Below are 15,593 nucleotides of genomic sequence, written 5' to 3'. Positions count from 1 at the left end.
CTCCCCATCCGTATCAGAAATATCACTTTGGATTATATTAGGATGGTTAGTTCTGGGGGTACCTTTGTAGAAGTTTCTTCTTCTCCACTTATAGATCTTTTTCTCTTTATAATCATTGATATCTCTAAATAGCTTGCCCTGTTTCATATCTCGTAACTCTTTAATATATTGGTCTAATTCTTTCTGATAAGTTTTGTACATCTTTTCAAAATCTGAGTGTAGTTCGTATTTTTTGAGTTGTGTATATTGTTCTTAGATAGCTGTTTCTAGTTTGTCATATTTTTCTTTATCATGGCGTATCAGGATGTTCATAAGTTTGACCGAGCATTCTGATAGAGCTGTTTCCCAATCTTCTGTTAGTACTGGGTTCTCAAACTCAAATGCCGGGAACAACTGAATTCTTAATCCTCTAGGGATTAGTTTTTGTTGAATGTATTTGTCAAAAAATTGTTGGTCCCACCACACTTTTTCTTGTTTGAACATATTTTTATGTACCTCCTTTAGTAAGGTCTCTAGTGATCCGATAGGAGTGTATTCATCCGTGGTACTTGTTTTGAACATATTGTCCAAATCAGTGGCTCTTTTAGAGTGTCTGTCTGATCTATCTTTGCCAAAAAAGTCAGCCATGATGCTGTTAAATTACCTAGGTATGTTAGGCTCTTGGAATTAATTTAATAATACTGATAAATAGTGACCTTGTCCGGTTACAGTATTTATTTAAATATATGTGTGCTCTGTCGTCTGGAAAACTGTGTCACCACAGTAACAGAATTGAGAAACCGACAAGAGAAAGACGACGACACTACTGATGCTGTGTCCCACTAAAATATATAATTAAACTAAGTTAAACGAACAAAAACATTTGCTAAACAGCATTATAAACCTAATAAAATAATCACACAACACAGACTTTACTTGCATTTTTCTGCAAACAGTTCTTTCTATGCATTCCAATCTGGACTGATTTATAGACTGGAAGATCTTGTTCCTTTGAAATCTGCTCAATAGCTCAGGTCTGGTTAAACTGATTCATTTCATCTTGCTTGGCTTTGCTGCAACACAAGCGGATATCTCCACCTACTGGCTATTTTAATAAATGCAGTGCTTCTCAATGCTTTTCAATAGCAGTCACATGACTGGAAAAAAAGGTTGTTATTCTGAAACGGTGTAAATTGAACCGTTGTAAAACATATATATATGTTATATGTGTGTCTTTATATGTCTTTATATGTGTGTACATATGTATTTCTGTATTTATATGTGTATATATGTATTTACAGACATATATACACATAGAAACACATAATATATATGTACACATATCTAGACATATTTAGAAGTGCATTGGAGCCCATTGCAGTTAAGTAGATAAAAACATGTAAAACATATTTTAAATAAAGGTTTTAACTATGTATTTACTGTAACTATTTCACATTCCAGTGTTCTCCACATAGCAGAAAATCTTTTAATTATTTTAATAGATATTCCTATATATATATCTGTATATATGTGAAATATTCATATTTGCGTGTCGGATTAGCACACAAGAGAATATCTTATTGGGTTTGTGCAAGAGAGGGGGGTGTTAGGTTATTTCCACTTTTTTTTCCCATTGACTTCTAAGTTAGGTTTTTTGCACTCATTGGGTTAGCACACAAGCAAAATCAGTTTCCTTTAAACTCATAATACAAGCACGACCCGACAAGAGCAAAAAGCATACTTCTGGTGCAGTTAACGCAAGAGCGTTAATTAGCGCTCCACTTATAATCTGGCCGTATGTTTTTAATGTTAGGGATATAATTGAATAAGCATCTTCTATATTTTTCAATGTTCAGAAATAATAATAAAATGACAGAAAATCTCATGAGAGCTGATATATTTATGTTCTTTTTATGCTTCAGTTTCCTTATGTCAATGCTTAAAGGGACACTTTAAGCAAACTAACAAACTTCAGATTGGAGACAAATGTATATTTGCGTAATATTTAGAAGCAAAACAAGTTTAAATACTGCATGGTATCCTCTGTCTGCTATTCTCCCTTCCAGAGGGCTCTTTTTAATTTGTTGTCACCATGTTTGCCCACCCAAACTATCCCAAACATTCTTAGTTCTTCTTTTATTTGGGGCCACAAAGAGTAGAGCAGAGGGCCCCATATGTGGCCCAGGGGGCTTTCCTGGTGTGGATAATAAATACTTGATGTGATTATGAAAATAAGTAGCTTTTGATGTTCTCTCTACCTAATAGATTGTTTAAATGTATTGGTCTTAAAGGGAGATGAAACCAAAATGTTTTCTTTCATGATTCAGATAGAGAATACAATTTTAAACAACTTTCTAATTTACTTCTATTATCTAATTTGTTTCATTCTCTTGGTATCATTTGTTTAAGTAGCAGCAATGCACTAATGGTTTCTAACTGAACTCATGGGTGAGCCAATCACAATTAGTATATATATGCAGCTACCAATCAACAGCTAGAAACTAGGTTCTCTGCTGCTCCTGAGCTTTCCTAGATAAAGCTTTCAGCAAAGGATAACAAGAGAAGGAAGCAAATTAAACAATAGAAGTAAATTGGAAAGTTGTTTAAAATTGTATTCTCTATCTGAATCATGAAAGAAAAAATTTGGGTTTCATGTCCCTTTAATATCTTCTCTTTATACTTCTCTAATTACAGCTTTATGACACTCTCCAAAATGATCAGAAAAAGAAAAGGAGGGCACCCCCACCACCAACTCCCCCAATGCCAAATGAAAAGACAGAAGATAAAGAGGAGAACAGAAAAAGCAGTACAGGTAGGCATCGAACTGGTATGGAAATGCATTACATTTATATATAATACAGCCTGGAATCGTTTATTTCACATCATCTGCATTAGTATAAAGTGTATGTGGCAATAAGAAGTATAATCACTTGACTAAACTGTAATAAATAATATTTTCAATAGTTGGAATTGGATTTGCTGTACCGGAACTTGTTTGGAAAATCTATAAATAGCCAGATGACTTAAAGGGACATTAAAGGAACTTTTTACTTTCAGCTTGTAATAAGCACGCTACCCGACACGCAAAAAAGTTTACCTCTAGCGAAGTTAACTCGCAAGCTCAAAGTAGCACTCCACTCTTAATCTAGCCCAAAATGTTTAATTATGCATAGTGAAACAACTTTGAAGTTTCCTTTCATTATTTATTCTGGCTGTTTTTCCTTTAATATAAATCTGAAAATGGTAAATTTCCAATCCAAGAGACTGGTTAATCTGCATAGTGATCGTTTGAGATGTGCAGGAGCTCATTTATATCTTTTCCTAATTGGCTACAGTAGAGGGAGATAAAATAAACTACACTCAAAAGGTCTCTGGACTGTAAATCTATGCAAATTGTGTTAAAAAAAAATATGATGATTATTAAAGTATTTTCAATAATTATTTTGTATCTATTTTGCAAATATTATTCATTTGTATTCATTTATGCAAAAATGAATTGAATGTCCCTTTAAATCTCGTCATTCATTCATACATTTTATTCTTCATGTTATTAAATTCTGAAGTACTTAAAGTCCTACAGATATTGCTTCTTCAAGCCATCTACACTTTATTTACTGAATTGTTTAGTGTTTATGATTTGTGACAATGATTGACACCATCTGGCTTAGACATCAGACAACAATGTATATCTGTCATCCCGGTGTTGCATAATTCTGACTGTACTCTGCATCATTCCTGTTCATTGTATAACCTAGCTGCACTGCATTTTACATAGTGCATGATGTGTTGTCCATATTATCTAACATACTGCTTTGTATTTTGTATCGCAGTAGTTAAAGGGACATTTACGTTAAACAAAAACAAACGAATCAGTAATGAAACATAGGAGAATGTTGAAGTTTGGCATTTGATTAGTAGAATGAATATTCCCCTTGACATTCATTCTGACATTTTAATGTTTCTGCAGAACAAATGTAACATTTGAATATTAAATTTGCATCAGTGCTACAGAATTTGGTGGGTGTTTATAAATAAAAGATTATAAAAATAATAGTGTTTCCCATAGGCTTCTACAGGAATAAATAAAAATCGGTATCTTAATATTACATTTGATAATCAAATGTTGCATTGAGTGAACTACTTTTTATTTTTTGCAAAAATGTATGTTCTGTAGATTATAGCTTTTAAATTCTTTATTGCTAACAAGAAAGCCAAAACATTTTCCAATTACTGTCTGCTAAAATTGATCTGTATAAAGAAAATTAACACACCAGTGCCACCCTTCTGAAGACACAGACAACAGCCATTTTATGGATCCACATAAACTGCAAAATGTAAGATACGACACTGTTACAATCTGAAGCTGATTATTTGTGCTGGTGGGATAAGCATCACCATGAAGAATCTTTTTTTTTTTTTTTACAATATTAAATATTTCTAATTTAGGGGTCGATCACAATCTATTAGCTAAGGCCTTTTCATCTCTTTTTCTGGCCAAAAAATAAAATTTTTGTTTCAACTCACTCACCATATTACATAGATAAAGAGACAAGAGACAGACAAGAGACAGACATATAGAGAGACAGATAGATTAGATAGATAGATAGATAGATAGATAGATAGATAGATAGATAGATTAGATAGATAGATTAAATGGATAGCTAGACCAGCAACTTGCAGTAATACAAGACTCCAATGCATGAGGATTGTACACCTTCTGCATATGCCTATGTATAGCCTTGCTGCTATGGGCCCCCACAGTACTTGGGCCCTAGTGCCACTGCACCTGCTGCACTAATGGTAGTTCCTTTCCTGATGCTGGGGCTATAAATAAGATTGCTGACTAGTAAGTAAAGAGATATATAATATCAGTACAGTTATTGTTTGTAGCATACTACTACAGTCTTAAGATTTCCTGTGAGTAAATGTGTCAGTTCCTCTATTTGCTCTCTCGTGTCTAGGATTCAGTGGAGAAAGACCCTTCTTCCTTCTATAGGGAGGAGTTGTACACTAACAGACAAGCCACCAAATGGTTTAGCTTGTCATAGTATTCTTTGTTGCAGAGAATACCTAGGTAGGTAGCGTGCACTTGTCTGGAGAGATATATGGCAGCAGTTTTGCAAGAATGCTTTTCAGCACTAGATGGCATCAGTGTTTGAAGGGCAAAGAATACCATGAAAACAAAGTAAATTTGATAAAAGAAGTAATCCAAAAACCTTTTTTTTTTAAATTGTACAACTCTCTAAATTATGAAAGAAAAATATAGGGCCAGATTACAAGTGGTATTTAACAAGCCTGCTTGAGTGCTAACTCTTTATTAAATATAATTATTTTTTTATTAAATATGAATATTGCATAAATATGCTTTTACATGTTTTCATCTACTTGACTGCAAAGGGCTCCAATACACACACACACATATATATATATGTGTGTGAAATGAGGAAAAAGGAAACTGAGTCCTGGGGTCAGTAATGGAGTTTATTGCAATGCAGGCTTACAACAAGTTAGGTGAGCTCCATCTAACGCGTTTCGCGCATGAGCACATGCGCTTCATCAGATATATATATGTGTGTGTGTGTGTGTACATATGTATTTATGTGTTTATATGTGTATATATGTCTGTAAATACATATATACACATATAAATACATAAATACATCTGTACACACATATACATGTATATGTATGTATCTCAATGTAAAAGCCCCTTGCCTTCCTTTTTTTTCTTACACCTGAGACCTCATATCTTTGAGCCCTTATAACTTTATTTTTAACTTATATATTTTTAATAATTTTTATTAGATGGTGTTATTCTGAGTGCAAGTGTACTTTGTAATTTATTTTTGATGTGTTTTGTGCCACCTTTTGTTTCGCAAAACAGTTAACCAGAGCTCTGATGACGCGTTATCCCGACTCAATGCGATCACATTTATTTTCAACTTGTTATACAAGTAAAAAACCTGATGCACGCAGACACCCGTGAAAAAAACCTTTTCGCTTGCACAGAACTATTAGCGCTCCACTCATAATCTGGCCCATGGTGTGTTATGTCCCTTTAATGCAATCAAAATGCCTTTCCATCTGGGTTGCAGTTGTATTGGTAACTACAATGTTGTATATCACAGGTAGAGTGAGAGAAAGCAAAACCAACAAAGCTATTTTTTTAAACAATGAATGACAGTACATGAAGACTAGCCAATATTATTGGTTGATATTAGTGATAAACATATCCTACTAAGTTTCTTCCATAGAGATGACAGAAAGTACAATGTCATAGTGGCCAACAGTCCCTGATTTCCAGGGACAGTCCCTGGATTTTGTTGTTTGTCCCCAGATTTTTTTTTTTGTCCCTGGAAATATCCCCTCCAGGAGATTTGGAGGGTTGCAATTGAGCTGTGGAATGTGGGACACAAATTAATTGCAAGGAGCTGCCAGTGAGGCTGTGCATGCAGCAAGTACTCTGCTTGATCACTCAGAGCAGGTCTAGGCAGAAACCTCTTGCTGCACTATCTGAGTGATCAATGTTTAAACTGCCACAAATCAGAAGAAAAAACACTTACAAACAGCTCATCCACACTAGGTAAGGATCTGTGCTGATTTTTTGCAAAAGAGGGGGGTGGGTTACTTGGCTACTACTGTAGATAATTTGTTTGCATCTTTGCATTATTTAGTCTGAAAGTAATCTTTATATTTTAGCAATATGTATAATCTGCAGCTTACTGATTTTAGCATTAGTTTTAAACATACATCACTTCCTACACACAGTGCAAAAATATGAAAATTGCTGTCAGACTAAATAATTCAAAAATCAATTTGCCCCCAACAGCTTACCCAGTCCGGTGCTGTGCATAATAACACATTGAGGTCAGCTGCACTGTGTGTTTGCTGTGTCTCTCCTCTCGTTTATAGAAATTTGACACACTGCAGCCTAGCTCCTCCCCTGCACCTCTGGGTTCACATATTATTTGTCTGCCTAATTTTGATGCTTTGTTGTAGCAATAACCATATGCCTAAAATGTTTTCCAGAGACTTTTACTATCAAACTTATGGGGTAGGTGTAAGAGCTTAATGCTGAAATCTGTATAATAAGCTATAAATAAGTCAAAATTATACTATTACTATCAAATGGGTGTGTTTTGATCTAGTAACAGAGTGGGCGGAGCATCTGAACAGTAGATTGTCAATAATCCAGTAACCTGCTTACTTGTTCTGCTGCAAAGTGTTCCTGGAATTGTTTTTTAAATGTTGGCAACTATGCAATGTCCCTGCAGGAAAATGTAAAATTTGATGTGCTTATAGGTGCTTTTTGGCCAGCCAGAGATTTTTTATACGTATGTATGTATATATATATATATATATAATGTGCAATATGCGCCAAAACGAAATTAGACAGGCGCATAAATTTGGGCACCCCAACAGAAATATTGCATCAATATTTAGTAGAGCCTCCTTTAGCAGAAATAACAGCCTCTAGACGCTTCCTATAGCCTGTAATGAGTGTCTGGATTCTGGATGAAGGTATTTTGGACCATTCCTCCTTGCAAAACATCTCCAGTTCAGTTAGGTTTGATGGTTGCTGAGCATGAACAGCCCACTTCAAATCACCCCACAGATTTTCAATGATATTCAGGTCTGGGGACTGGGATGGCCATTCCAGAACATTGTACTTGTTCCTCTGCATAAATGCCAGAGTAGATTTTGAGCAGTGTTTTGGGTCGTTGTCTTGTTGAAATATCCAGCCCTGGCATAACTTCAACTTTGCGACTGATTACTCAACATTATTCTCAAGTATCTGCTGATATTGCGTGGAATCCATGCGACCCTCAACTTTAACAAGATTCCCAGTACCGGCACTGGCCATACAGCGCCACAGCATGATGAAACATCCACCAAATTTTACTGTGGGTAGCAAGTGTTTGTCTTGGAATGCTGTGTTCTTTTGCCACCATGCATAATGCCGCTTGTTATGACCAAATAACTCAATCTTTGTTCATCAGTCCACAGCTCCTTCTTCCAAAATGAAGCTGGCTTGTCCAAATGTGCATTTGCATACCTCAAGCGACTCTGTTTGTGGCGTGTGCAGAAAAGGCTTCTTCTGCATCACCCTCCCATACAGCTTCTCCTAGTGCAAAGTGCGCTGAATTGTTGAACGATGCACAGTGACACCATCTGTAGCAAGATGATGTTGTAGGTCTTTGGAGGTGGTCTGTGGGCTGTTTTTGACCGTTCTCACCATCCTTTGCCTCTCCCATATTTTACTTGGCCTGCCACTTCTGGCCTTAACAAGAACTGTGCCTGTGGTCTTCCATTTCCTCACTATGTTCCTCACAGTGGACACTGACAGCTTAAATCTCTGCAATAGCTTTTTGTAGCCTTCCTCTAAACCATAATGTTGAATAATTTTAGTTTTCAGGTCATTTGAGAGTTGTTTTGAGGCTCCCATGTTGCCACTCTTCAGAGAAGAGTCAAAGAGAACAACAACTTGCAATTGGCCACCTTAAATACCTTTTCTCATAATTGGATGCACCTGTCTATGAAGTTCAAGGCTTAATGGGTTCACCAAACCAATTGTGTGTTCCTGTTAATCAGTGCTAGGTATATGCAGGTATTCAAATCAACAAAATGACAAGGGTGCCCAATTTTATGCACCTGTCTAATTTTGTTTTGATGCATATTGCACATTTTCTGTTAATCCGATAAACCTCATTTCACTACTGAAATATTTCTGTGTCCTTCAGTTATTTGATAGATCAAAATTAAATTGCTGATCCAAACACCCAATTATTTATAAATTAAAATCATGGAAATTGTCAGGGGTGCCTAAACTTTTGCATACAACTGTATATATAGATAGATAGATATATATATATACACAGTACTGTGCAAAAGTCTTAGGCTACCATTAGATTTGTAGTTTTAGCAAAGTTTTAATGACCATCCATAAATATTTTTCAGTCTCTATATTAAGATACAAACAGAAAATATAGGAAATATGTACACAAAGTATAAAAAAAAAAAAATTTTCAGAACGAAATGGCTTCTTCAGGCAAAATTCATTATTTATTGTAACCTCCCTTGGCACTAAGCACATATTGAACTCTTTTGGGGAGACTGTCCTGATGTTTTCTGAAGTAATCTTCTGGTATATTATACCAGGCTTCTTTCAGCACTTCCCAGAGTTCTTCTTTAGATTTAGGTTGTCTTTTATTTCCTTATCTGTCCAGGTGATCCCATACTGCATCTATAATTTTCAGGTCTGGACTCTGTGGAGGCCAATCCATGACTGTCAGTGTTTTATCAGCTGTTTTTCTCTCCAAATATGATTTCACTGCATTAGCAGTGTGCTTGGGACTGTTATTCATGCTGAAAAATATAACCATTCCCAATCAGGCGTTTTCCAGAAGGAATGGCATGATGAATTAAAACCTGTCTGTATTTTCAGCATTCATGATCACATCAATTTTGACAATATCTCCAACACGACTAGCAGAAATTCAGCCCCAAACCAGGACAGACCCTACACCATGTTTCACTGAAGACCGCAAGCACTCAATTTCCATCTCACTCCAACTCTTCTCACATATTGTCGACGATTGGACCCAAAAATGTGAAACTTGGATTTGTCACTCAATAATAGTCTTTTCCACTGATCTTCATTCCAATCTTTGTGAGCTTTAGCATATCTTAGCCTTTTAACCCTGTTCCCCTTCCAAAAAAGTGGTTTATTGGCTGCTACCCTTCCACAGAGACCATTCCTGATCAAGCTTCTTCGGACTGTAGAAGGGTCAACTTGGCATCCCCAGACACCCCAACCTGCAAAAACTAATTTCAGGGAGGTGCCCCCCCCCCGCACTCGTCACTATACTACCTCACTGCATGCCAACCTCACTATAGTACCTCGCTGTACTACCTCTGTATAGTACCTCACTGTACCACCTCTATATAGTACCTCACTGTACCACCTCACTATACTACCTCACTGTACCACCTCTGTATAGTACCTCACTGTACCACCTCTGTATAGTACCTCACTGTACCACATCACTATAGTACCTCACTGTACCACCTCACTATAGTACCTCACTGTACCACCTCTGTATAGTACCTCACTGTGCCACCTCACTATAGTACCTCACTGTACCACCTCACTATTGTACCCCCAGCCCCCCTAACCCCAATTCAGAATTCTTCAGTGCTCTGATTATAAAATAGTTGAAAATGTTATCACATTATAGAGCATGGGAGTCTGCACACTATAGAGGTATGGTAGTCTGCACAATATAGAGGTATGGGAGTCTGCACAATATAGAGGTATGGGAGTCTGCACAATATAGAGGTATGGGAGTCTGCACAATATAGAGGTATGGGAGTCTGCACAATATAGAGTTTGGGAGTCTACACAATATAGAGGTATGGCAGTCTGTACATCTCACCTATATATATCAGGTCTGCTGCTGCTGTCTCGCACTGCACTAGAATAGAGTAGAGATCAGGAAGGGGAGAAAAAGTCTAGAGAGGAACACAGTAACTATTTACATTGAGCTATAACGGAACAGTGACAACTAGAGGTAGAAATGAAAAGTGCAGGCATAAATTTGATTTTCTCTGGCACCGCTATTTCTGGGAGATTGTGTTTCATTTGCAGGTGTCAGGGAGCAGCTTTTTCAATGCGGGAGACTCCCGGACCTTCCCGGGAGAGTTGGGATGTCTACATCCCGATAAAACTGCCAGATGCTGAGCCAGGTCCTTGTGGATTTCATCCGGTCTCTCAAAGAAGAAACTCTGAGAAACTTCTCATCAGATTTTGAAAGTTTCTTTGGCCTTCCAGCCCTTTTTTGTCCTTAACCTTTCCTGATTCTTCAAATTTCTAACAGTTTGAATACCACATCTTGAGTATCCAGTTTGTCTGCTGATTTCCCTTTTAGAGTGGTTTTGCTGGTGCAAAACTATGATTTTATGTCTGTCAAATTTTGTGATCTTTGGCATTTTGAATGGAATGATGTGATTGAAAGTTGATTTTATTAGCAAGCTTCCAGTGAATTAAACTCATACCACATGTGTATGTAAAGCTCAAGCATGTCTTGCACAAATCTGGTGTAATAAACCTTTTTCAAGAAAATAGAGACGCACTCAACTGAGACAGAACAAACGCTAGAAAAACTTCAGTGCTTGTCCACAAGGCAGTGCCATTCAGGGTGCAGTCTCTTTTAGCACATTATGCCTTTCACAGAGAAAAAATATCCTGTAGCATATCAGTCTGACCCTGCTCAATGACAGTCCAGGGCCGAAATACCAGGCAATTCTTCTCTGAACAAGAGAAAACAACAAACCCCAGACATACGTTTCAGCCTCCCTTGGGCCTCGTCAGTGAGGTGCAGTTGCATCTTTTTTTTTCTTTTTGTTCCTGGCCGACTGCTTCTCTTTCTGTTTTGCATATGTAAATATGACCCCGGGGATAGTCTCCCTAAGGGTGATGTGGGAATCCAGATGTGGACTCCTTGCCCAATGTGCTTAGAGGGATATGGATGCATGTCACTCACAAGACCCAAAGGAGGCCAAAATGATTGTCTGAGGTTGTCATGTTCCTTGTTCAGAGGTGAATTGCTTGGTATTTTGGGGCTGGACTTACCATGTCGGTGGGATTGGGCAGAAAAAAGCTACTCCCAGGTGGCAACAATCAGTTTGACATAAAATATTAGGACAAACAAATGTAATGGTGGCCTAAGACCTTTGCTCAGTACTGTATATAAATGGAAGCAATATATATGGAAAAGCCTAGCTGTGAAATGATTATCAAAATGGGATTTTATCAGGAAAGACATGAAAAAAAAAGTTTTTGCAAATTGTTAGCAAAAGGTAAAGATAGGATTGATATGGGGTTTTAATAAGTATCTAATGATTTAACTCAATGGAAAGTCATTTGAAAATCCCCTTGAAAACCTGTTTTGTGGTGGCTATAGATGTCCCATTTTACCAATGTGAACCATATGGAATATACTTCCAAAGTGGTTAACATTTTTGAAAAACTATAGTCATTATAACAAATAATATAACAAATGTAGAATTATAGGAAACAAGTGATGCCAATAATCAATAAAAACAAATTACAAATTAAAATTTGCACAAAAATATAACAAATCTAAATTAAAACTAGTATGAAGTGACCGATACTACTTATGAATTTTTACCATGGTGATTTTACCTTCTTGCATTTGTGTACCTTTTGGTATTTTATTACTCTTTGGCATTTAACTTCTAATACACCAAATACTTACATTAATATATTACAATTGCTGTAATAGTTAATATTAAGAAATGTAAGCACATGTATATAATTTCTTAGTTTTTATTTTGAAATAACATTTGTATTAATGTTCACATAGGTAATGGACGTCAGGTGCCACAAAAGCCCCCACGAGGCAACACACGAAGTCCACCCCACTTAGTGATACCCCCTCCCCCACCCTACCCTCCGCCTGACCATGATATTACGGACCCGCCTGTAGTTGAAAATGGAGCAGACGTGACAGAACCAACCCAGTTTGTGCCCATCCCTGCTAAACGTAGGTTTTAACCACAAGCTATAAAAAACTCCTGTCAAGCTCCAGCTTCACATCTATATTATTTGCCTTTTCTATACAGTCTCTCTTTTCTTTCCCTTTAGTAATTTACTATGTGGGTTATTAAGAGATCACTACAATTAATTACAGACACGGAGAAACAAAATGGAACCCAAAAATATCAGAATTCCACAGCTTTATAGTAACCCAGCATTGGCAACATTGATTAACATAGTGATCTTTAAATTACCCCTTCCTCAAATCTTTAATTATTGCTTACTTGCATTCCTTCTGCACTTTACATTCCTATTTCCAGTTATGATATTGAAATAATCATACAATTTTGTTCATAACGACTTCTCTTTTAGAAGGTTTATGTTTCTGTTTTTAAAAATGTACAGATTTTTCTTATATTGTTGTTATAATCTAATACTGAAAAGTTGCTTTCATTATGACATGAATTGTCCATTAATGCAATGAATAACATGGTGGTATGTGTCATGTTTAGCTCTCTTGTTGTCATGCTTGACTGAGCAATGTTTGGTGGAAGGGGCTCAGATCCAGAGGTGTTTAACCCCCTCCTAGTGGCCAGGTTACATCTATGCTAGAGAGGTAAGACTCTTAGAACCAGGACCTTCTTCAGTTATTGTTAATGATCAAGACCTTAACTAAGTTTCACAGCAGGTAATAAATGAAGTTAGCAAGTTCAAAGGGACAGGAGCTGCTGAAAGGGGTGCAGACAGGTACTGCTGGGAGTGGTGCAGACAGGTACTTCTGGGAGTGGTGCAGACAGGTACTGCTGGGTGTGGTTCAGACAGGTACTACTGGGAGTGGTACAGACAGGTACTGCTGGAAATGGGGCAGAAGGGTACTGCTGGAAGGATGTCTTTCACTGAGCAGGCTGTAGCAGGTATGGTTAACACTGCAATCAGGGGTCTGTCACTGAGCAAGTTTGGCAGACAGTTGTTTTAAGGAGAGGAGTTTGTGAGAAAGCCAGTTATGAAGGAAATAAAGGACAAGGTCCATATCCTTAAAGGAAGAGTATTTTTCAGAAGGGGGATGTTGAATCCGAATAGCTTTGAGTAATATACAAACTTTAATATGTTTACCTATGGGAAGTTCATTAAAAAGGACATGGCCTGCCGAAATAGCAGAACACGCAATAAAAAGGTGCGAAAGGTAGTTGACAACCTGATTTAAAGGTGCTGAAAAGGTATCCCAATCCCTTTGTGAGCACCAGCTAGAGCATCTAGACCAGGCTAATGAGTAACATCTTTGAGTACCTGGTGCGCAAGCTTGTTGTAACAAGGAGAGAGATTAATGAGAAAGTCCTTTGAGCGACAAAATCATTCAGTCAACTAAAGTTAAGTTACCTTGAGAGAAGAGAGGATGAGGGTTCCTGAGAATGGTCCAAGAGAAAAAAAGTAAGGTTGGGGGGAGGAAGATAAGACAGTATGAGAAGGGAAGGGTACCAAAATTGGGTTGGCCAGAGAGGGGTTACTAGAAGAAGGGATAGAAAGTTTCTGTGCACAACAGAGTCTGAGGAATAAGCAAAAAGAGATGAAAAGCATAAACTCCGGTGGAGGGCCAAGTCTGAAGGTACTCAACTTTGTATAGGGGAAAGGATTGAGTTTTCTTTATCACAAAGCATAGGTTCTTGAGAAGGAAGATTGTGGTGTTGAGATGAGAAGGAAGTACATGAGGACATTGGTTTAGAAGGAGGATGTAATCAAGATAGATAATGAGGCAAATGCCTCTGTGACATAACCACACGGTAGCCAGTTTCAAAATCTTGATAAAAATCCAGGGAGCTGACGAGAATGAGTTGAGGTCTGAAAATCTGATTCGGAAGAGAGGTGAATTATATTAGATACCCTTGTACTGTTTGTAAGACTCAAGGGTCTGAGGTTATGAAAGATCAATTTGAGAAAAAGGCTAGAGAGTCTGATTTTTTTGAAAAAAAGGAAGAAAGGGAGGGAGGGGAATATTCATATAGAGAGGATCTGGAGTGGCCTTTGGACCTGGAGCCTCTTGCCCAAGGACTTGATCTTGATGGAAAAAATTAGATGGAAGGTTGGGATTGGAAAGTATTTTGGTATTGGACTGGAGTTATAGACTTGGTGGCCGGAAAAATTACCTCTTCTTTTTCCGGCCCTGTCAAAAAAAATTGTTATGATTATAGAGCCTTTGAAAAGTTTTTAAATATTTATTTAATTTTATAAAGTAAACTTCCCTAAACAAAAGACCATTATGATCAATGGATGTCCCTGTGGAGGCAAATTCTGATATCTTAAGGTCTAATCTGTGAATAATCGAACATCTATGTTTGCAGGCCAAGGTGGTGTTTTGGCATTGTCCTTTGCATCCATTGACGATCAATGGTAGGGTTGAGTGGAGAATTAGAAGAAGCAGCTTCTGCCAGTTCTAGAAACTTGGTCATGGGCCTAGAAACATCTAGAAATGTATCCTAACAGACTTTAAGAAGCCTGTCAGAGCCTCTTTTTAGGCCAGTACGAACAAATATGTTAAAATCTGTTTCATTTTTCGGAAGTTGCGAAACATTCGCCTCTTCCTAAACATTGTGAATGAAATATAGTAAACATAATCATTTAATTTAAGGATATTTTTTATAAACTGAAGAATTTAATATGAACTAATAAAAGGAAAATATTTTGAAAAATATATGTATGTCAAATGGGGTATTAAAGTGTGTCAGGAAGGGAAAATTTTGTTTTATTTCTGCAGAGGAAAAATATAACCTGAAAAATATATGAAAGGGAGACACTCAATGTCCAGAAATCAAATTTCAGCAATGTAAAAAGAAAAGGACACATTTTTTTTTTATTACCTGAAAGGAAACAAAGAATTGATTTTGAGAGGGAGGGTGGAGCGGTTGAGTTAAATTTAGTGAAGCGATTGAGTTAAATTTAGTGAAGCTGTTGTGAGGAGATGACGATGTTTGGGCGAGAAGCCGCGGGGCCGCCACATAATGGAAACGTCACAAGAGTGTGGCGCATCAAGAAAAGGAAAAACCGACACTGCTCTGAGAAG

The 15,593-nt window shown here is 37.1% G+C and overlaps 1 protein-coding gene across 2 annotated transcripts in view; it reads left to right on the top strand.

The window, feature by feature from the left end:
• The window catches only part of COBL (cordon-bleu WH2 repeat protein), a 558,417-nt gene that overhangs the window by 481,475 nt on the left and 61,349 nt on the right, over window positions 1-15,593 (top strand). For both annotated transcript variants that reach the window (XM_053714458.1, XM_053714459.1), the window contains 2 exons: window positions 2,674-2,791; window positions 12,366-12,545. In XM_053714458.1, the coding sequence (XP_053570433.1) occupies window positions 2,674-2,791; window positions 12,366-12,545 (298 nt within the window). The remainder of the gene's footprint in view (window positions 1-2,673; window positions 2,792-12,365; window positions 12,546-15,593) is intronic.

This window comes from Bombina bombina, chromosome 5 (genome assembly GCF_027579735.1).
Source record: "Bombina bombina isolate aBomBom1 chromosome 5, aBomBom1.pri, whole genome shotgun sequence".
Lineage (NCBI taxonomy): Eukaryota > Metazoa > Chordata > Amphibia > Anura > Bombinatoridae > Bombina > Bombina bombina.
The sequence above is the reverse complement of the archived record's forward strand: the minus strand, read 5'-3'. Positions and strand labels throughout refer to the sequence as shown.